Genomic DNA, 25024 nt, shown 5'->3' on the forward strand with positions numbered 1-25024 from the left:
AATGGCCTTTAGCTCAGTTGGACCAACGTGGTTAAGAAATGTCAAATAAATTTCTGGTCTAAACAGTTCCCCCACTTCCCTTGATCTGATTGTATTCAAGTTATCTGAAAATCTTACAGGTCTCAATTTCAATTTCCCATATGTCTATATGTATATCACGATCTTGACTAAAATTAGCTTCACAATCTTCAATCACAGCCTCATCATCCACCCTTATTTGTTCTGTAATTATCATTCACTTTTTCCAATAACTTCTACACTTGTACTGCAAGATTTTCTTCTTGTGCACAGTCAAACCAAAAACATCCTTCCTCCCCACACACCATGCATTCCTTTATGAATTTACTCACTGTATGACCCGACCCATCTCTCTACACTGGTTGCACTTAAACCATTTTAGCGTCTCGAATTAAATGTTCCATGCTCCCACAAAACAGGTTTTCGGTTGGCCTCCATACTTTAAAATCACCCCTAAAACCTTCCACAAATATAACACCAGGTAAATTTTGCAAGAAATCCTGCATTACATTCCACAACCACCATTCTATATTAACTCTCTTACATACCAAGTGTATCATGCTGTAAACAGCCTCTTTAGGTTTTTGTGTTAGTTAGGTTAGGGGTCATATGCCAAACTTAGCTCAGCTATCCAGTTTAGGGGTGTTCATGATCAGTTGCTGGTAGAGATAACTGCTTTAATTCTAAATTTAGCATTGCTGTTTTTTTATGATGGCTATATTACATCTTTGGTATAAAAAGAGTTGTGACTTATTTTAGAAGTACCTGAACACATTCACAAAAAATGAGAAAGTAGCTAGGCTTCACTGATAATACATTATTATGCTCATGAGGGTATAATGGAATTAATAGTGTCTTCATGGAATTTACGTAACATCCAAGTTACAAAAATATTTTGGCATCTGCTGAACAATACAGAAGTGAAAACTTAAACGTGTGCCTCACAATTTGATAGATGAGAAGAATTGGGCCTCCGATTTTGTGACCTTAGAACTCTCACCTAATATTTGTGCAGTAGCAATCTAAGTGAAGAGATGGCTCCTTCCACAAATTAAAATGAGGTTAAATACCATCTCCAAGGCAGATTTATACTTGTAGAATTAAGTTATACATTTATAGCACATTTGTTTCTTTTGCAAGTGTATATGCACCCTGTAAGGTGCAATCAGTATTTTTTCTTCAACATTTAAGTTTCAATAATAATAATAGAATCATAAAAGGCTGTGTTTAGAATTTGACTTTAGGCTTTTCCTCAGGCAATGAAAGGAACACTTACTTGGAGTTAGAACTGAGATGCAGCTTTATCAAAGCAAACAATTCAGACATATCATTTGTTTGACCCTTATGGTCTTTATCCAAAAGGTAAAGATTTTACTTTCATTTCAGCTGTCCGTATAAAAAATTATCAAAAAAGCTCTGTTGTAGGGATATGGACAGCAAGATACAAGCAGTTAAATATTTTGAGTCCTTTTAGCTTTATACACAGGTCAGGCACTTTTTTTTTCTACCAGAGGAGAAGTTGTGGATAGCAATAAAGAGCTGAAGGATTTTATCTGGGAGGAAAGACAGCAACAGTCAAGTGAGATAAATTTATTCTTCCAGATGAACAAGGCAGTTTGGGATTACCCGATTTGAAGGGGTATTTCAAAGCTACACAGTTAAGGCTCCTATACATAGCACAAGCAGAAACGTCCAATTCATAGTGGAAAGGGATGATGAAATCAAGAAACAAGAAGAGACTGGGGTATTGGATGCAGATCCTTAAGGAGGACAATAACCATGCAGAATATTATATTCATAAAGTAGCAGAAAGTATTCTGAGAACTAAGTCAACACAAGAATGGAGAAAGGAAAGTCTGCCAATAGGGATGACTGCAATTAGGGATACAAACAATAGGCAAGATGGGGCTGCAGTTTATGGAGAATACTGGCAAACAGCCAAAGTATTGGGAGCAAATAATTAGAGAGGGAAAGGTAACAGAATGGGAAAAGGCCAAGAACTTATTTGTACCGCAGGCTACAGATTGCCTTCTGTATCAAGGACTGATAGAGTATAGGCAAAGAGAAAGAAATAGGGAGATTCTAAGCGAAAGACCAGCATTGGTTAAGTTTTAGTAGAACTGAGCATAGAAGCTGCTGTTAAAGGAATAATTGGAGTGTGATTTTGCATGATCACTATAAGAATCAGAGGAGGTTGAAAGGACTGGGAAGAAATTGGATAAGCAGCTCACAGAGAAACAAATGGGGGATATATGTATGTCTGCCAAATATGTAACAGAAGTCTATAAGATTTAGGATCTTTGCTTGGAATTATTTAGACCGGTATTTTTATACCCCAAGTAGACTCCAAAGAATTTTTCCTCAGGTAGACAGCAGATGTTGGAGGTCTGATGGGGAAAATTCCCTGCAGACAGCTCTGTTAAAGATACTGGGTGAGCTAATTGGTATAACCAAGGACATTTTTTTGAGCTATGGTACAGAATCAGAATTGTGTAGACATACTAAGGCCTTGCTGTGGCTAATTATGGTAGCTGCCAAAAAAAGCAGTTACTAGAAAATGAAAATCAATGTCTAAACCAAATGTAGTAGTAAATATAGTAACAGAAAAAACAACGGGAATTGTGATATTTAGAAAAGGCTAGGAGCAAATTACATAGAAAAAAATGGGAATTGTGAGAACAATGCATGCAGAGAAGGAACAAGGTTTAAAAGAAGGAAGGATTTGAATGAGCTATGTAATGTTTGAGTGACTGGATAAATTAGAAGTGATGTACATTTCCAAATAAAACTGTGTCAATGTGGTTTATTTTCATTTATATAAATGTATGATTATCTATATCATACATGATTTAATACAGACATTTCTTATTAGAAAAAAACGTGACTTCTTCCTGATAAAGACCAAGATTTCAACTGCTTTACAGCACTGGACCTACATCCTTCTCAGACTGATGCACTTAAAACAAGAGTATTCATAATAGTCCACAAACTTGGTCAAATTGGAGATTAAATATAAATCTCTTGCTGGAAACAGGTTACAGATCAAACTGAGTTACTAATGTCATCTTTCTTTGAAACACTGTAGTTAAAACTACCGTACAATATTAATTGCTGTCTTTCAAATCCACTCTAAGGGGATTACTATATCAGCAAATCCTGTTATATATTCTGGTAAAACAAATTAACCACAAAAATCATGCAAGGAGCTACAATGGAACTACAGCTTAGAAAAAATAAACACTACTGATCAATGAAAAGTATGAATAAAAATCACTATGCTTTAAATGCATTTGAATCAAACATGCAGTCAATATAATCAGAATGGACAATTTCAGTCCTCATTTGGTTTTGTTTATACACCTGGTCAATTAAAACATCTTGATTCAGTACAGAGAAAAATGTATTAAAAGGTTATTCGTGAATAATTTAAGGTGAAATGTTTCAACTGAACCTCTATTCATTCTATTACTGTTACTTGAGGTAAGAATTACAAATTAAACCTTGATAAAATCTGCCTTATACTGGTGAGTGCCCAAAACAGAATCCTAAATACGTTACTTAAGTAAGCAAAGATCTTGCTTAAGTACATCTCCCACTAATCAAATAAACATCTTGCTAAATGAACTCGCATACTTGGTGATTAAATACAACAGATGTTGTGTCTGGTTAAATTTCAGTTGTCTTTTTACTTTTTTTTTTTTTTTTATTTCAGTTTAGTCTTGGATAAACATCTGGATAGATCCTCTAAATCTGTTGACAAGAGTATCCATTATATAGAAAATCCCTAGGGATTCTCTTCAGCCATGCTATTTGGCTAATGAAGGAATTGGTCATTTAGAATGGAGAGAATTTCCAATTCAAAGACATGGAAAAGTTCCAGAAACATCTCATTAGTGGCTCATTGCCATGTCTATGAATCAAACACTGCACTGCCAGGCACTTCTGCGCGCACACACAGACACTTCTGCGCGCACACACACACACACACACACACACACACACACACACACACACACACACTTCTGCACACACACACACACACACACACACTTCTGCACACACACACACACACACACACTTCTGCACACACACACACACTTCTGCACACACACACACACACACACTTCTGCACACACACACACACACACTTCTGCACACACACACACACACACTTCTGCACACACACACACACACACTTCTGCACACACACACACACACACTTCTGCACACACACACACACACTTCTGCACACACACACACACACTTCTGCACACACACACACTTCTGCACACACACACTTCTGCACACACACACTTCTGCACACACACACTTCTGCACACACACTTCTGCACACACACACTTCTGCACACACACACACACTTCTGCACACACACACACACTTCTGCACACACACACACACTTCTGCACACACACACACACTTCTGCACACACACACACACACTTCTGCACACACACACACACACTTCTGCACACACACACACACACTTCTGCACACACACACACACACACACACACTTCTGCACACACACACACACACACTTCTGCACACACACACACACACACTTCTGCACACACACACACACACACACTTCTGCACACACACACACACACACTTCTGCACACACACACACACACACACACACACACACACACACACACACACACACACACACACACACACACACACACTCATGGCCTAGTATCTACAAACAAGTCCACATAGGCTAAAACAGACAGTGTGTGGCATACTCTACTTCTGCTCCAGGAAGACACGTTCATTTAATTGCATTCATGCCCTACAAACTCACACAAACATGTCCACACATAAATACACATGCAAACACAGAGCTCTGCTATACTTGTCTCTACCACAACTACTCCCATAGGAATGAATGGGTAGACTGTCAAAATACAGCATTCCCTTTCTCCTCCTAGAGTAAAACAACTCGGCAAAGTGGTAAATAGCTCTTCCACTTTAACTGAGAATTGCAGCCATTTCCAAGGGGAGCACATAGTGAACTAACATTAGCCAATTCCCTGGACTGCCACATTAGCATGTGGCTTCCCCAGTGAAACTGATATCCATGCTATGGCCCCTGCAGGTGGAAAACAATAGCAGTAGAAAAGTCTGAATCAGAAAAGATTACAGTGATATGTAAACCTTCTGAAATGAGGCTTGCACATAGCAGCAATTCCTACCAAATCCCAGGGAATATTTTTCCTAGAATATTATAAAAGAATACTCTTTGAATAAATACTTTACATCTATTAAACATATTGCTACCTTCTTGTGGGACATGAAGGACTTTATAACAAAGTTTAACAGTTTTTATCATCCAAAAGAAAAAAATAGACTTGAAGATTCATAATTCCATTTTTCTACACAATTCCAAAAAAAATGGTCAATCTAATTATTTCAGGACTCGTGACACTCTCCTTTGGATTACTGCAGTTGTCTGTGGTCTAGGCATCAGCCCTCAATCCTTACTCTCTCAGTAAAATGTTAAGTACTTCTTCAAAACTTCTGTATTTCTTTAACTTTTAATTGTAGATGTTCCGAAACTCATTTTCAAAATGGGACTTAGCAGAATTATGCTACAACAGCTTCTGGAAGGAAAGTCCAATACAACAGTAAATAAGTGACAAAACCTGTCCAGTATATTTGGTAAACATAGCCATGGCCTTTAACCTATTAATTCCCTGTTAACCTGTACATTATCCTTCAAAGCAAGGAAGTTGGCGTTTTGAAGAGTTAAACTGTTAACTTAACTAGCTGTCAAAAGATTAGCCCCATCTTCTAATGCTCATCATTCCAACCTCAAAATCAGTGTAATTCCACAACTGAATTTAATAAAGGTCATAAGGGTCAAATGCCAGAATTCCTCCGCTTACTGAGGTGAATGATAGAAAAAAAAGTGGATATATTAATGTTAATTTCTTATATTCAGAATAAACCATCTTCTGTAGTTTAGTCTTAAATTCACTAGGTTTTTTACTGATGCACTGTTCCACCTGCTGGTCATCATTTAAAAAGTTTAACATCGAACTTAGTTGGAAGAAATTTTTGCTCCATGCATCGAATGCTTACCATTTACTAAATTCATATATCAGTAGTTTCTCTTACTACATAATGCCTTCCAGACTCTCCATAAACTTGCTGCTGTGTATAACATTAATTCACCAAACTTCCATTTTTGGGGATAACTCTACTGAACATGCTTTTCTTAACTTTTGGTATGTAAAAAAGTCTTCAACCTATATGGAGTCATACATTTACAAATATCAAAAAAATGAAAATAAGTGGTAAATGGGAATGGTATAGTTGTCTTATTGGTGAATCTGTTATTATAAGGAACTTTTGACATCAATTGCTGCTTGTGTTCTTTTCTTTGTCAAGCAGTGTGAAGAGAGATACACGGTATTAAATGAATTGTCTTTTCTCCTCATGGAGAAGTTTACCAAAATTATTCCTTATTTTGTGGTCTCAGCTGAATATTTACAAATCTGAGACTATCCTTAGAGCACAGTATGTAAATCTAAAAGGAAATCAGCTATTGTACCTTCCTGAATGTATACTCATTATTAATAGGGCTTTACTCATGAACATTATACTTAGATTATTGTGGTGTATTTTACCTCGAGCAACGTTGGGTCATATGCTGTATTTTTTTTTTATGCTAGTCATTGTGATTTTGTTTTTCCTGGTTAAAAAAAAGAAAAGAAAGCTTTCTGAATAAAGTACAAATAATCTAAACAAAATTTAGATCATTTAAGTACTACGCTATTTTATGCCGAAGTTTCTCATTTGCCAGTTGTAGTTAACTGTAACAAGTAAAGTTGCTGATCACTACTGGCAGATTTAACTGCCAAGCATAACAGCTAATCATAGGTGAAGTAGGGGGTACTGAATTGTTAAGATTGGGTTCTCACACTACTGAAGCACTTAACTGATTCGTCTAAGGTATCAGACTGTAATCAAGCTCTGTACACTACATAATCGTTCGCTCTTGTTGACATGTAGTACTATATACATAATAATAATAGCAATTTGCTTACTATTACAGAGGGTCAGTATACAGAAGGCTGAAAAACTTCAACAATGCCATTGATGATTGTGTGTTGGTTCTGGAACAGTGTAGTCATATACAAGAAAGTGAAACATACACAGAGGCACAAAAACAACTTCTGCTAACCTACAACGACTTTGCAGTCTTTTGTTATATTAAAGGATTTTATGAAGAGGCAGTCATGCTGCTAAACAAGGCTATCAAGAAAGAAAAGGAAGAAAAGGGCCTGTATGTGAACCGAGGGGGTAAGCTCTATTTATTTTTAGTTTGAGTTTGTTAACCACACTGATCCCAAGAATTAAGGTCCGTATTTGTTTATTAACTTTATGATGCGATTCAGAGAGGCTATTCAGTTTTTGTTTTTAAAGATACATGTATACTGATATAGCACAACAGGATACCATCCTTTATAAAAGGTGCATAGATAATTATGACAGAAAAAAGTAACGAAAATGCATGTCACCATCTATTCTGTTAATTTACTCCAAATTAGCCAATTTCTTTCATCATTATCTTCTGGTTTCATTAAATAGTTATTGTGATTGCCTGATCTGCATTATAGCTTCTGGCTACCCATGAGGAAAATTTATTTAGAAGCATTTTCTATTCGACTATCACTCTAACAATGAAAAAATACATAGCAATGTCTCTTTTGAATTTTTTTCCAAGTTTGACTGGGTTTGCTCAAATAGAAACTCAGAAAGAATTCATATTATCAGTTCTGATTATCCTCTGCTCAAACTCCTGCGAGTACTTCTGTATTCTAAAATACTTCACTTCTAGTCACAGTTAAATTGCTTGTGATGAAGGAAATGAAAGCAGCAATATGTTGTCAGTGTTCTAGTATGTCATTCTTGGACAATTTACTGATCCTATTGTGTACCCTTTATATTCACAGTACTCTATTGTTTCAGAATCTGGGGAATACATTGTCATTTGACTTTCTCTTTTATTCTGGTATAGTCAGTTTACCTGAATGCAGTAACACTTAACAGTTTCTGCTTTAAAACATCTGCATGAGGCACTACATTATGTTTGCCATCTGCACACAGACAGTGGAAACTGTTCCATCTACAGTGTTATTGTTATACAGATACAAAGTGTTAAAAGTTATAAAGAGAGACAGAACTGGCATAATGGTTAAGGTCTTTGCCTCCCAAGCAGAAAGTACATGGTTTGATACTGACCTCCAGAAAATGTCTCTGTAGGACTCCTCCCATCTCCCCAAAATATGCTGGGTGTTTCCACGTCAAACTTGAGGTATGACAGACTGCACCCAAAACTGAAAAGTCATGGGCAACAGCACAGACACTTGTGGTTCATCATGAAATAGTAGTGTAGACCAACCACATTAGGCATGCAGAATACGCAGTATCCTCTAGGCAAGAGAGCAGAGATCACAGATTGTGTACCATGTCATGGCTAGCCATTTGACAGTGTAAAACGTGTCTGTAGGCGATTTGGTCACACTGGCTAATGTTGACAAAAATAGGTAGGGCTTATGCGAATGATGGGGGGGGTCATTGTGCCAGTTGCCCATAGACCCCTATGGACAGCTCTGGACACATCTTGGAATGGATGACGATGGCAAGGAGGGGAATGGATGTTCTGTGTATCCAGGAGCCAAGGTAGAAGGGCTTGACTTGAGATCCAGAGTTGACTATTCAGGGGAAAGACAGAACAGAAACAGTGTGGGAATTCTGCTGAGAGAGAGAGAGAGAGTACTTTCTGAAGACAGTGAGGAATGTCACTGAAGTTAGTGACAGACTAGTGACAGACTCCATTGAAAAAATAGGGCAGTATTAAATTTCAACCTAGACTTCACAGCAAGGTTGCAATAGTGAGGAATGGCAAGGAAAAGAGTGCATTTGGCTAGAAGTTGCAAGATCTGCTAGATAAACCAGGGAACCTGAATCCTCATATCAAAATAGAAGATAGGAGGACTGCCTGTTATCTACATGGGCGAGTAAAAGAAAGAAAAGGGCCATTCCAGACTTCCCTCTGGCAAATGGCTTGATGCTGTCAACACATGGTTCAACAAGAAAAACAGTCACAAGATTACATAAAACACTGGCCAACATGCAACATAGGTGGACTTCCTCCTGGTCAGCAAAGAGCATTGGAGTAGAATGAGAGATTGCAAAGTCTTCCCCAGTGAAACATTTGGCCCACCACGTACCACCAGTGACCCACAGGTAGTTGTCAGTTTAGGCTGAAGATGTGGAAGTTGACTGGAGCAAAACATAAAGAGCTCAAGCAAATACTCAGGGCTCTGGCACCTCAGGAAGAATAGGAGAAATAGTTGGAATGGCAGCAGCAGCTCAAAACAGCATGTGTGAAGGCTATGGAAGTATTGCTGAGCCAGGTATGGAAATAAAAAGCGTAAGAGTTTGGTGAGTGCAAAATCCAGGAAGCTGTCAAGAGACGTGCAGAAAAAAAAAAGCAAGAGAAAAGATGGAGTAGGCCAAGAAGGAATACTGGTTACCTACCAAACAAGCTATGCAAGTGGTCCCAGCAGAAGAGAAGGCATCAGTGGCATGTACCAGCTTCTGGAAAGTGACCCAGCAGATGGCACAAGCAAACTGTCAGCTTGCAAGGGAAAGAAAGAGGATAGAAACCCCTCATATGGGATGCCAGCAGCAACCTGCACACCAGTTCACAAGACAAAGGCCGATGGAAGGAGTACTTCCAGCAACTTGTGAATGAAGAAAAACCCACAGAAGATGCACTGCCATACACAGCCTGTGATGAGAGAGGAAGAACCTACTTTAGAAGCAAGAGCAGAAGTAAAATGAAGCCTTGAAAGCAATAAGCTCAGATGAAGTCACTACAGATATTCAAGATGTTGGCTGAGATAGGGAGAAATGACCTCTAAAGTTAATCATAGCAGTATAGAGAGAAACACATATCCTAGATAAACACTTATTCTCCAGTTATAGTACTGCCACAATAGCCTATGCAATATGGGGTATATCCTGAATAGGGTATAATGGCTGGACTGCTTCCAAAGTTTTAGGGCACCTCCATATGCCCAGACTGTTGATGGCTTAAGCAGACAAGGAAAAATCAGCAGTCTGGGCACCAATCCCTTCAGAGCTTTCCTGACAAAGAGGAGCGCTTTTCTTGTGAGCTTTTGAGATTCAGTGGTCAGCTAGTGTTTCTCCATTCCTAGACAGAATTTACCTTCTAGGAAAAACCTTCCACAATTTTAATTCTTCTGCGGAAAAGAATGGCACTTTTGTGAAATAGTTATTTATAGATTTTACTGTTGTTGAGACTATCACAAGACTTTGTGAGCTGATCTACTGAGTTTTAATAGACTTTTAAAAAGTTACACTTAAGTTTACTTCATCTTTAATGATTAATATTAAAAAATATTTTGGGGGCTGGAGTAGTTGCGTTTTATGCTAGTTACTGTGCAATTTTTGAAAAACTATATTTTTGGTACTTATTTACTGATTTTAGACATCACATTCAGGAAAAAAAAGACCAGTTCTCCAAAAAGCACAAACCAAATAGTACAATCTTGAGCACCACAGGGAGGCTCGACAAATTCACTTAACTTAAAATAGACTTTATTGGGTGTAGCAAACTAAAACTTAAATCATAAATGCATTAACTGAAATCACTGCATTGTCATCATAAATCAAACAGAGTTTATCAGATGAATATCCCAACATAACATTATTAAATACACCACCTCATTAAAATCAACCAATGACAATTTGTCATTAGTCTTCCTAATTACTTAAATCCTATTAAAAATCATTAATTCTACATAAAGTTCTCAGTACCAATGAATAAAGAAAATGAAATAAATATAAAAAAGACATTCAAAGGATACATATAATAAAAAACTCCTGTACCAGCTAGTTGCCTATTAAAATGCAATAATTTTGTGAAAAAAAAAAAAAGAAAATTAAACTGGCACTCCATCTAGTGGCCTAAAATGTTCACCATAAAAATGTCCTTATTACAAACCTCGTTGAACAGTTATTTCTGTTGAACATGTTATATAAGAACATACCGTACTGATAAAATAAAAAACTATGTTATGTATTTATTTCAAAGAGTAACCTCATAACTTTGCAGTTGTCTGTTTTGATACAGGGGTTATCGAAATGTTTTCATTGAGCCCTGGGCGTTTGTTTGCTTGAAGAACAATTTGCCAATAGAGCTTTTGAATTCAGTAGTGGTCACCCAAGGCCCCACTCTACTGTCCTTTGGTATCCATTCCAACACAAAATATATACTTTGCTTGGTTACATTGTAATGAATGTTTAGAAAGTGCATTATTCACATTACAATTAAGAGCACCATAATAGTACTCCAATTCTTTTTTTCAATGTGCATTCGGTTTCCCCAATATAGAACGCATCACATGCTTTACACTGGACCAAATAACCACTCCTATGGTGTTACAGTTGGAAAAAGTCTTCCCATCTATAAATCTGTTACGACTCTGGATATATACCCTTTTATTACATATATATTGGTACTGTTGGCACACACCACATTTATGAGTCCTTTTTCTTTATTTGTTATACCTGCTATTCATTAGCCCCTGGTTTTCTAAAGGGTTTTTTTATACTATGTCCTTTCCTAAAAATAACATTAACTAGGAGCTTGTGTGTTCATTATTTTCAACAGTCTCTTGATTACCTCCTAAATCAAGCATTTTTATTCCTAAAATGGGTGCATATCTACCCCTTCTCTCATTAACAACTTCTTTCCTTACTTCCTTAAACTCTGGGGGGGTAGCCCCTTTCCAAAAACATTTTCTCTAATAAAGCACATTCCACATCAAAGTATACATTTTCTGAACACATTCCGCTAGCCCTGACAAACTGTCCCCTAACTATACATCTTTTTTGATGCGTCAGATGTGCAGTAGAAAAATACAAAAAAGAATCAGAAAAAGTTCTTTGTCTGTACATGTGCATCCATTATGTAATTTATGGATCATAACATCCAAATAAATAGACCTTGTCAGTGTCCATATTAAAAGTAAACTTCAAAAAAATTGTATTTTGAATATAATTAATTAATTCTAACCATTTATCTTCAGTCACCAGCCAGAATAAACAAATGTCATCTAGGTATCTTTTGTGTAGGGTCCAACAAGATTCATAACCATATTGGAAGATGAATTTTTGTTCCCATATAGATAGAATATTTGCGTATGTGGGGGGCACAACAAGCCCCCATAGCCATGCCTTTCAGTTGATGAAAAAATTCACCTTCGAAAAAGATGTAATTGTTTTTCAGGACTAAATCAATTAACTCGAGACAAACAAAATCATTGTTGGTCAAACCTCTCCTCTGAGTTAATGCCTCCTCAAACCATTCTAAACCTTTGTCATGTGGTATGACACTGAATAAATCAACGTCTATAGTCACAAAAATGATGAAGTCAGGTGTAATACTTTAAGTCCCAAGAGTCTTAATATTTCACTCTCTCATCTATAGTTTTTTTTATTTTAAAATCCAAATATTTAGCTAATGGCTCAGTTTTAGACTTTATGAGCACTATTATGCTCGCAACTGTAATGTGAAGAATGCATTTTTATAAACATTCATTACAATGTAGCCTAGCAAAGTATACATTTGTTGTGATGGAATGGATACCAAAGGACAGTAGAGGGGGGGGGGCCTTGGGAGACCACTACTGAATTCAAAGAGCTCTATTTGCAAATTGTTCTTGAAGCAAACAACCCCCCCGGGGATCAATGAAAAAATTTCGGTAGCCCCTGTATTAAAACAGAGCTGCAAATGTGAGATTACTCTTTGAAATAAATATACAACATAGTTTATTTTTTCAACACATTAATATGTTCAGTTATATGGTATGGAAATAACTGTTCAACACAGTTTATAATAAAGAAATTTTTATAGTAATTACATTTTAAGCCACTAGATGGAGTCCCAGTTTAACTTTTGTCTTTTTCACAAAAAGTTCCTCCATTTTAAGACAAATTAGCTGGTACAGAAAAGTTTTTTTATTATAATATATGTATCCTTTGAATGTGTTTTTGTGGTGGTGCTGCGGTAGCGTTGTCGCCTCACAGTAAGACGCTGTCCGGTTCGGTTCTCAGAGCGTCTTCTGCGTGGAGACATGCGTGAATGGGCGTACCTTCGTTGAAGGTTGTGCGTCAGGGCTGGTAACTTGGCACGTAAAAATCAACTACCAATCATTAGTGGACTGGAGTTCCGCTGTGGTGACCCCTAACCCAGAAAAGCCAAAAGACACAACAACATATTGTTTATTCATTGGTTGTGAGAATTTTATTTAGAATTAAGGCTAATAGGATTTAAGTAATTAATTTGGAAGTCTAATGGACAATATTTCATTGGTGGATTTTAATAAGGTATGGTATTTTATGTTTTGCTGTTGGGATGTTCATCTGATGAAGTCTGTTCAATGTATGATGAAAATGAGGCGATTTCAGTTATGATTTAAGTTTTAGTCTGCTACACCCAATAAAGTCAATTTTAAGTTACACCCAATAAAGTCAATTTTAAGTTAAGTGACTTTGTCGAGCCTTCCTGTGGTGCTCAAGATTGTACTTCTTTACAGGATCATAGGACGTTACTAGGCTACTGGCCCCGAGGCCTGTAAAAGCCTAACCAAGAATTTAGTCCATGTTCCAACAAGTCAGCACCTTATGCCACTGTCCAACAGGGACATCTGTGGAATCCCAAGGGTGTATTTTCTGTTCCAAATCCAGTTATCCAGGTTGCGCTTAAAAATGTTTAATGAGGTACTCTTTATGTTGAGAGGGAGTCTATTCCACAAAACAGGGAGTCTCTGGGACACAAATCTGACCTACCAACAAGTCCTATTGATGTCACAGACCAGGTTGAGGTTGCGCGTGCGGATTACTCGAATGGAGCGCTCAACTTGCAGATACGCAGCAGTCCCATCAGGGCGGGGTCCGAGATTGCTCTGTATGCCAGACCTCTGAGGAGTCTGTAGGAGGAGTAGAGGGACAGGGCTTTTAGCCTGTATGTGTAGGGTACATGTCTGAGGCCCTGGATTCTCCGGGTGAGGAATCCCTGTTGTCTGTCCAGATGCTGCATGTGCTTTGTGAGGTACGTGACAAAAGGGGCATTGTACTCAATAATTGGTCTTATAAGGGAAGAATACGGGGATATTATTTATGACCTTGTCCCTGGATGAGATACCCTTACTAATGAGGTGGGCCCAGTAGAAAGCTTTCCATACAATGGAGGCAATATGATGGTCAAAAGTCAGTTTGCTATCAACCTGGGTTCCCGAGTCCCTCACAACTGATTGATAAGGTACTAAGCACGCAATATGATAATTTGTGGGGACATCATTCTCCCCAAAAGGGATGTGCATTTGACATTCATTTTGAGGCCATGTTTCTGGAACCAGTCATTCATTTGGGCGAGATCCTCTCTGAGGATGTCCACATCACTAGGGGAACTGATGACAGTACCCAGCTTGCAGTCTTATACAAACTTGGTCAGCCATAGCCCACTAGATGTGGCCTGCACCTCTGAGAAGTAAATCCCAAACAGCAGAGACCCCAAGACAGATACCTGGGGTACACCGCTTGTTACAGGTCTACTACTTGAGGTGGCTTCCCCTTTTTTGACTAGGTGGGTTCTATCAGTGAGCCAGTTTGCTACCCATCTGATAACATATGGATTGATGCCTAGTTGAGAGAGTTTTATACCAGAGTGGGGAATAGTATCAAAGGCCTTGGCCAGGTCAAGGTAGGTGGTGTGCAGTCTTCTCCTCATCTATGGCCTTTGTGACCATCTCAAAGAAGTCAACCAAATGTAACAAGCATGACTTGCTCTTGACAAAACCAAACTGCATGGGCTCAAGTGTCTGGAGGTTGCCAATGTCCTTGTTAAAGGAAAACTCCACCCTCTCATACAGTTGAACTTAATCGTTCGGTTTCTTTCCTCCTTACAATATGGTTCCAGCATTGTGTAGGTACCAGAAACCTTCTTGTACTTTTTAAAACTTTTATAGGTTCATAGGTTAGTACTAGGCTAACTGCCCTTGCGAGCCATTTTAAGCCTAGCCAATTATCCCTAGAGAGATATTTCCTTGAATTGGAGTCAAAGAAAGGGAAAGCCCACCTACTTTTTTAAAACTCTGCTTTTTACATACTTTGCAAAGAAATTTTTCTCCACGTGCATGACAGTCATAGACACAGTTAAATCTGTAGTTTACCCTTTCAAGTACTGCTGTCAATCTTAGATGGACAATTAATCCTGCTAATGTCAGGAACACAGCAGCTGATATAAAAAAAAAAAAAGACAGAAAGCTGTGGAACTATTTTCACTGTTTTTTTATTGCAGAGGGGAGAAGAACTTAACACTCCCCTTTCATATTAAAAAAAGCAATTAGATCAGTCAGGGGTTTAAAGGCAATTGTCAGCTCTTCTGACAAATTTACATAAGCAGCAACACAGTATTGAAATGCTAAACTTTAAATGTTATTTATAATAGTTTATATGTTAAGTAACTTAAATGTAGTATCAAAGATCTCTGTGACATGTAGAGAAAAGTCAGAAAATATTTTTTCTTGTAAAGTATCAATGCATTTACCATTTTCAAGCCCCCACACACACACACACACACACACACACACACACACACACACACACACACACACACACACACACACACAGGGCAGAACTGCAAAAAGAGTCAGGTGGCAACCCTATCAACTAGATGCACTGATACTGTTCATGCATTTTTTGTGACATCTTTCCCGAGGAGGATGCATATTGGTACATGCAGATCCATTGTAAGAGATTCACACTGACTGAGTCAGTCCTTACATTGTCAGAGTGCAACCATAACATACAGCTGAATTACTTTTACATTTACTATGTGCCCTTGCATTAAGAACACTAAAAAAAAAGGAAGTCAGAAGTACTTAACTGTGTTTAAATGCACACACACGCCTTTGTACACATGTAGTTTATATTATTTATTTTACATTTGTTGACCGGGATACTCAGTCTGGGTGTGAGCCCATTTTCACCGGAGGCCCAAGGAGAAAAGCTCCAATAAAACAAGAACATTATCAAGTACAGTGTCGGTTTTACATAGAATTTAACAGAAATATCTAGAGACAATAAAGAAAGTACAATATACAAAGGAGAAAGTTATTAAAATATAGTAAAGTCATATATATATATATATATATATATTTTTTTTTTTTTTTTTTTTTTTTGAGGGCAGGGGTCCATCTTAAGTTGATCATTTGAGTATACTTTTATATACATACACATATACAGAACACACACAATATATGTGCGTGTGTGTATACAATGAATAATTTAGAATAAACATAGTATAGTTAAGCATTAATGTAAACATTCTAGTAAATTTTGCTCATTGATTTACTTGGTCACTGTCACACATTGGCTACGTGTTGCACATGCAATCTTGGTCAATGTCTTTATATCAGTATTTTTTTTTCTTTATATTGTTAACAGCATTTAATGATTGTTATCTTGCCAGTGTCGCCTAAGTTGTGGCTGAAAAGGGTACAGGGACCAGTTCACTTGCCTGGTTACCAAAGTATAAATAAATATGAAAGGGGTGTCAAATTCTTTAGGACTACAAAAGATTCCTCTTACAAATCCCTGTTTTTTTATCTGCTTTCTTTTGCTAACAGCTATTTATAGCATAGAACAACATATAAATGAGGCTCAGTCAGGTAAACAAAGCAGCAGCTCTGTTACAGGTGTGTTTAGATGACAGTGCTTCACAGTCCTGCCATTATATTTGAACGGCATGAGAAAACAGCACCACTTCCTTATGTCTAGCATGAGTCATATAGAGATAGGGTTGCCACCTTTTTAAATGCCCAAAGTGGGACATTTTTGGTACAAACATCAGATTTTGCAGGCCAAAACATACTCACAGCCAGTACAAAGGACAGAACTTCCCTTTTTTGCCTAAATAAAAGGTTATTATTGTAGCATTTTAGTTTCTTATTCTGTTTCTTATAACATTTAGGTGTTTCAGATACAGAATAACTGTTTTATGCAACTATCGCATAAAATATAGGAACTAATTTTGTCCTAAAATCTCAGGACAATTCCCATTTTTACACTTTTTTAGCAGGACACAACTGCCCAAAGAGGGACTGTCCCTCGCAAAGTGGGACAGGTGGTAACCCTATATAGAGAAGACTTGAAATGTATTCTGGGAAGAAGTAACGAAAGCAAGAAAATAAGATCATGTTATCAAGGCAGGCCCCATCTTCCGCCATTTTGAGAGAAACATTAAAATTATAAAAGCAATTGGGGAGTGATTTTGAGGCATTAAAATAGCTTAAAAGCAAAGGTACAATGAAAAAAAATAGGTTTGAGTTCCAAGGTGGAGTTTTCCTTAAATGAGTTCCATGATGATCTGCTCCATGGCCTTGGAGAGCAGGCTAGTTAGGCTGATGGGTCTGTAAATTTCCTGGATCGGTGGACACTCCACCTTTGTGCACAGGAAATAACAGCTATCCTCCAACTCAGCTGGGATTAAGCCAGTTCTCAGGATTTGGTTGACTAGAGTGCCTAATTGTGCTGCAAGTTCCTGCCTGAATTCATGTAGGATGCAGCCTGGGATGTCATCGGGTCCCATGGAGGCTGTCTTTTTTGCCTTTTAGAGGGCAGTGATGACTTGCTCCCTAGAGTAAGGGGAGGGGGGCAGGTACTGGGGATGTCCAATTTTACTGATGGGAGGGGACAGAGGAGTGAAGTTTCACTGAACCTGTCCACCAGCAGGTTGGCTATATTTACAGAGTTTGTGTATGCAGTGTCCTTGACCACCAGTTCTGAGCAGATCTGGATGCTTCCATTGAGATTACAGACATATGTGAAGAAGGTTTTATTATAGTCTTTATTAGATCTGGCCAGTTTGGACTCTAAGTTTGCTTTGGAGGATTTCACTAGTGCTTTTATTGGCCTGTTCAGGCTAAGCAGAGATTGCTTCCAATTAGACACCTGCTCCTTCTTGGTCCTGGACAGCAATTTCCTTTTATTATAGAGTTTATTTATTGTAGGATGTCCACCAGACAGGTTTACTCTTCCTTGAGGAGGATGATTTCATCCTGTCTGGTATTCGGATTCCATGCAGCTATATAAATGCCCATGCAGTACTTTGGTGCAAGTATGGACATATGTGCCAGTTTCTGTGGAGGGGGAGGGGGCTGTGAAGCTGTTTATACCTTCCACAGGAAGTTGTAATTTTTTTTTGTTTGACCGTAGCTGGGGGGGGGGGGGGGGTTGGGGGAGATGGTGACTTTGAAAAGGACTGCTTTGTGGTCGGATCTTACCAAGGATGACACTGTAGGGATGCTGCAGTGGTTACATGTTGGTTAATACCAAGTCCAGGATATTTTCACCTTTTGTGGGGGTGTCAACCAACTGGTCAAAGGCATTTGGATTGATGAAATAAAGGAATCTCTGGAGATTTGTGTTTTGGCATGAGTATTTCTTCCAATCTATGGTCGGATAGTTACAGTCGCCCAAGATCAGGGTAAAGGGTTGAATCTTGATAGATTTGAAGAGGTCCAGATAGGTGGAGTAGGCATCTCGAGTCAGAGTTGGAGGCCTGTAGCTAGCTATGATTTTATATCTAGCAACTCCACCTCCTTTTGTTTTGCTGCCCACTGCTTAGGGTCTGAATGAATGAGAAGAGTAACCTGGTATGATGAGGTGCTCTCCACAGCTTTGAACTAGGTTTCTATGACTGCACAAATGTCAACTTCTTCCAGGATTAAGAATGCTTGCATTATGTGCAGTTTTAGGTTTAGACTCCTAGCGTTTAGTAGCATGATCTTTAATTTAGGTTTTGATAAAATTTTTGTGTTGCTAGTTTTGACCTCATGGCATTGCCTAAAAAAGGCACTATGGGGGAGGCAAGAGCCGGTAGCCCAAGGGAGACAGATGCAGGCCATCTCTGGCGAAGCATCGTGGCTCGTCAGTCATGTCATCCTAGGCTGTCAGGTACTGGATCCCCTTTGAATGACACTAGAAACTAAGCCAGTTGTTAAAGTCCATCATTTTCTGTTTATAATGAAGCATCATTCTGGGTGACGGTAGAATGTTGCTTAAGGCTAGGGACCATGGCCGGCCTTAGGCATAGGCGAACTAGGCGACCGCCTAGGGCGCCGTGCAGGCCAGCCTCAAAAGGGCGCAATTCACGGATCATTGGAGTTAATAAAAAGAATGTTGTTGTCTGTTCGGCTTTCCAGGTTAGAGTCCTCACAGAACTCCGCTCTGTAAGTGCACCCTTCTGACAGAAGGGCGAATTTACAGAGCGGAGTACTGTGTGAGGATTCTAACCTGGAAAAGCAGAACAGACAACGCTTTTTTTATTATTTCACAGTCCGCTGCCTAAAGACTACAATTGCGGTCTCCCAGCATTCTGATGCTGGGAGGCAATTGTAGTCTTTAGGGCAGCGGACTGTGAAATAATAATAATAAACAAAAAAACAACGTTGTGTTCTGTTCGGCTTTTCCAGGTTAGGGGTCCTCACAACAGAACTCCGCTCTGTAAATTGCACCCTTCTGACAGAGCGGAGTACTGTTGTGAGGACTCCTAACCTGGAAAAAGCAGAACAGACAACAACGTCCCGTTTTTTTTTTTTTTTTTTAATTTCACCGCCGCTGCCCTAAAGACTACAGTTGTGCCCTCCCCAGCATCGTAGCGTATACCAGGGCATGTTTGTTAACGTCAGAGAATGGCTTGTAACTGTTTTATATTCCAGACTTTTTAGTGAAATTTGAGCTGTAACGGAATTAACTATTTTGTTTGCCATACTCCCGTTGTCTCCAAATGTACAATTAAAAATTAGTACTCGGGATGATTTGGAGCTTTGCTCTGAATGACTTTACAATGTTCTCTCTCAGAGTATACTTGAGAGTATGTGAATGTTTTTATTCTTAATGAAACCTCTGTTACTCTTCTCTAAAATGTGCGTGGCAGGCAGGGCTCCGTTTGGAGATATTTCGTCATCTTTGTGTCAACGAATGTTTAGATTGGCCCTTTTACGTACGGGGTGTAGTGTCCAACAAGTTAAAGGACTGTGAAACTTATTCCTACTGTCTCAATTTCTTCTAAAACTAACTTGTGGTATTTAATTTCCTCTCTTCTTACACTTTCCAGATATCCATGTGTGTTGGAGTTGGGTGGTATCTAGCTGTGAAGGGCATGTGTTGGGGGTTGTTTTTAGGCTGGAAACTAGTGGTATAAACCGGTTAGATTATTCTGGTTAGCTTTATTAGTCTCTGGGGGGAATTTGGAATAAACGTTTTGTTTTTTTTTTTCAAAAAAAATCTGGAAGTAGCGAAGAAGACACCTCTAATGGCGTAATTGAAGTGCATTAACCCACCACCGAGTTCGCGCAGGTATGGGCGTGCCCACCATGATTGACATGCGGGAGGGCGGGATTAACAATGGCAATGTGCCGTGATTGACATTGATTTCACTAAAATTCAGTATCTGCCAAGAGAAATAGGGAGCACTGGCAAGTAAACATATAAAGTGATTTGTGTCTCACTCTTCCACAATGAAAGGGTCTGTCATACAGTCAGTGTTAATAATTTAACAAGATAAATAGTACTAACTCATATTAAATGAAAAGAGAAAATTTTTTAACATTTAACACATTTTGACCATCATATGAGCTTCCAAGTTGAAGTTATGGTACTTTTCCGTTATTGGGGCAACACTTTTAATGCGCAAGCAATGATCCCCATGTGCATACCTTATTTTATTCACTTGTTGACTGCTGGGTAAGCCCACGGTGCAAAAGTATCACATTTTAGCAGTATTAGGGTCACGGTCGGCCTTAGGCATAGGCGAACTAGGCGACTGCCTAGTGCGCTGTACAGGCCAGCCTCAGAAAGGGCGCTACTTTTAACTATTTATTTATTTTAATTAATGAAATTCGTCTCACTCGGCTCCCTGTTCAGGAAGCCTGATTCATAGCGAGAGAGGGGTGAGCACCCTCCCACTTGCTTACAGCTGCAGGTTGGCTCGGAAAAAAAAAATACGGTACACGAGTCTGTTACCTTCAGGAGCCCAGCCCTGACGCACAACCTTCAACGAAGGTACGCCCTTTCATGCATGTCTCCACACAGAAGACGCTTTAGCGAAGAATCGAACGGGACTACGTCTTACTGTGTGGTGACAACGCTACCGCAGCACCACCACAGGGTGAAAGCCGAAAGAGAAATGAAGTTATTATTGTCCAGCGTGGTTAACAGGCTCAGTAATTCAAACATGAATCTGCAAAATGAAAAAAACTTGCAAGGAGTTTAGGTTATTTGTTAAAACTAATTATAAGAAAAATGTTTACAGTTTCTAAAGACATAAGTCCAAAGGAACAGTGCAGAACATGTGTTTAAATTAGTGCCCTTAACACACTACTCTCAAAGTAATTTTGATCGCACAAGTGAGCAGGCCGTCTTTGCCACAGAAACATACACACCAGCAATGGTGAGTGAGTCGTCTTACGTTTCTGTAAGTTTGGTAAAAGAACGCTTTTTACTTTCCAGACAACTACACATTCACGACCCTACGTGAAGACCATGATAAGAGGTTCTCCGAATACATAAGTGTTCACCCTAACTGACTGCCTACTTTGGCACGGGGCGTGCCCTAATAGGTTATGTGTGCTACACGCGCCCTTAAAGTAACAGTCCCCTGAAATTAAAGGCTTCACTCTACGATGATTAAGTATGGGCTCCTTCTATGTATTACATTCACTAATCTTAATCACAAATAATATCTGTGGTCAGGTGAAGCATTCCACAAGCATTTGGGGACAGTGTGCATTGCAGAACACTACCTCCTCTGTTGGTCTGTGCAGAAGTGGGAGTGGCTTGTGTGACTGACATGACAAATTTCCCTGATATATGCAAATGACGCCATGCAGATTTGACAGTGACATCATGCATACCTTGGTTGGTAGGTGATTGACAGATACTGAAATCACTGCTGTACACTTGAGGAGGTTCCGCCGGAGACATGTTATTACATTGCCTTGGTCGGACAAAACAAAGTCGTAGTTTGTCTAATCTTCGGCTACAGGAGTTTATGTTTTCAAAGCTCATCTTTATAAAGTCTGCATTTATATTTTTGCAGGCTTTTTCCTCTTGAGAGAGTGAATTACATATACTCACATTTATTGTACAGGACTTAAAATGTTGTTTTCTTTAGATGAAATCAGAATGCATTAAAAGGTGAAAATGTCCCTTTATTACTAACTATAATGACTTTAACAGACCTGTTTGCACCTTTGGATGGTGTTGCACTTACAGTCACATTTCACTGTGTATTGCACGGGAATGGTGCATGTATAACCTGATGGGGTGCAGAGGAATACCACTAAGTGTCCTCCTGTGAAATTAAATATGTTACACTTGTGAAACATGGCCCATGGATGCCCACAATGAACACTATAGGACAATATATTTCAAATTGCTAACAGAAGATAAAGATATGCCAGATATCCTAGCTAAAACTATTAATATATGTTTAGGTTAAATGAAACCCTGCTGAAATACAATTAATTTTCACACCACTCACCCCAAATAAAAGGCAGTGTTGTATAAAAATGTACATGCCAATAACTCTTAGATCAGACACTCCCAAAAACTTCTAGATCTATGGAGGAGAAAATAGTAATTTGACTGTTTAATATATTTCACAGCTTAAACATTTTGACATTGCATAATTACTTGAAACTAAGAGATTTTACTATACAATCATCAATCTCCTTTTCTCATTTTTATACATGGGTCAGTATGCTGACTGTCTCCATCTCTCTTGACTGATTGCCACTGTCCTACATTCTTCCATAGTCATGTCCGACTGTCACAGGTCTTGGTTCAGCAGGACTCCTGCCTGCTTCATCCAGGAGACAAATTTTCCTGTATAAACTATACATGGATTATCAGGAGAACCTGCTTGGTCATTGTGATGGCCCATTATATGAAACAGATGCTCGACACCAGCTTGCCATGGAGGTGAGTGATGCCATTGGAATCACCTGCTCTGGTAAGCAGCGAAAAAGCATCAATATAGTGACCTGCATAGGTATCACCCTGAACTGCAGCACCAATGGGAGGTGAGGGAGACTAATGACCTCTGTATTGTACAGCAGCATAGGTGACAAGGATGTTTACATGAATGGCTCCAACAGGTGGTGAGGTGTACATACAGTATGTAACTGTCTAGCATGTAAAATTGAAATCCTAGTTTTGTTTCCTATTTCTGCAGATTCAGCTGTGGTGCAGCATGTGTAGCATCTGCAGCCACCTTAGACTGCTCCGGCCAATGCACCTAGTGCTAGGTCATGGGGATGGTCACCCTCTGCAACCACCTTAGTCTACAACGTGTTTGTTACAGAATGACTGATTTTTCATGCATTTAAACATTGAAAGAACTGGAGTGGCTTTTGTGGGAGTGACCCATCTGTGGGCATAGCTCAAATAGGGGTGTTCCTGGAGTAAGGTGTGGGTGGGGCTTAAGGGGCGCCAGAGCAGTACTTCGCCTAGGGTGCCATTTCAGCTAAGGCCGGCCCTGCTAGGGACATACCTGCCTGGGACACATTCGAGCTCAGTCATGTCTCTCCATATAGTCCAGGGAGGTATGTCTCAAGTTATTCACTCCAACATGGACTATGATAGAATCATAACAGTACCTGTTGAGACCTGAGTGCATTGGTGATGTGGCAGATTCTGGCACCCAACAAACTAACCGTGACTTTCTCCTTATCCAGCCTGGTGAGCGGCACATGTGTATCTGACCATGGAGTCTCCTAGGACTAATATGCTGGGTTTATGTTTAGGCCTTAGTGACTGTAAGACACAGGGTTGTGGACTGTGTGTGGAGGGCAGTGGAGTTTGCGTGCATTTATGCCTCGGACGTCTCTTATTTGGGTATGCTTTTGTTGAGGACCTCCGCATATGTGGGAGTGTATTGTGTAGGTGTGGGGTTAGTGTTACCAACCTTCTCAGTGGCAGATGTACTGGTTTGTGGGGGAGAGTGTGATGACACTAGGTGCTTGATGTAAAGTACAGTTTTGTACCTACCATAAATGTAGATGTTCGAGGATCCACATTGCTGCAGTCCTAACTATTGGGGTAGTCCGCTGTCCAGTCGGCCCGAATACCAAAGTATATGGCTGACGTCGGTCAGGGCGCATTAGACTGACGTCAGTACGTCAGGGTACTAATGCGCATGACCGACGTCATATCCTCAGTCTTTTCTTGCCCCAGATGTCAGAAGACCCTGAAAAGATAAGGCCAAAAACCAAAAACTCCCAAAATACCTGCACCAAAAAATATATATACAATATATACACAATTAGCAGAATATAACCTCACCTACACAACCACCCCTAAACACAGAGGGAAGGAGGGTAAATTGGACTGCAGCAATGTGGATCCTCGAACATCTACATTTATGGTAGGTACAAAACTGTACTATGTTCTTCATTCCACATTGCTGCAGTCCTAACTATTGGGTAGAATCCCAAAGCAGAGGTAAGGGAGGCTGGCAAATCATAAGGAAGCAGGAACTGACAACATGCCTTGCAAAATAGCTGTGGCAAAACCAGCCCTAGACTTAGAGTAGAGAGGAAGGTGATAATGCTTAGAGAAAGTATGCACTGAACTCCAAGTAGCTGCCTCCAAAATATCCTTAGTTGCCACCCCTTAGAAATGCTGTGAAGTGGCAGTAGCCCTAGTGGAATGAGGCCTAATCCCAGCTGGAATCTCCTTGCCATGATGGGAATAACAAAAGTAATGCAACACCCAATCCACCTAGAAATAGTTTGTTTTGACACAGGCTTGCCCTTTGAACTCAAAGCAAAAGAAACAAACAACTGCTGAGACTGCCTAAAATCCTTAGTC

At 39.3% G+C, this 25024-nt stretch overlaps 1 protein-coding gene across 1 annotated transcript in view; it reads left to right on the forward strand.

Moving 5' to 3' along the window:
* The window catches only part of TTC16 (tetratricopeptide repeat domain 16), a 361188-nt gene that overhangs the window by 169917 nt on the left and 166247 nt on the right, over positions 1–25024 (forward strand). The window contains exon 8 of the mRNA XM_044058179.1: positions 7104–7351. Within this exon, the coding sequence (XP_043914114.1) occupies positions 7104–7351 (248 nt within the window). The remainder of the gene's footprint in view (positions 1–7103; positions 7352–25024) is intronic.

The sequence above is a fragment of the Protopterus annectens genome, chromosome 16.part0, assembly GCF_019279795.1.
Source record: "Protopterus annectens isolate FY-2018-M chromosome 16.part0, PAN1.0, whole genome shotgun sequence".
NCBI lineage: Eukaryota > Metazoa > Chordata > Ceratodontiformes > Protopteridae > Protopterus > Protopterus annectens.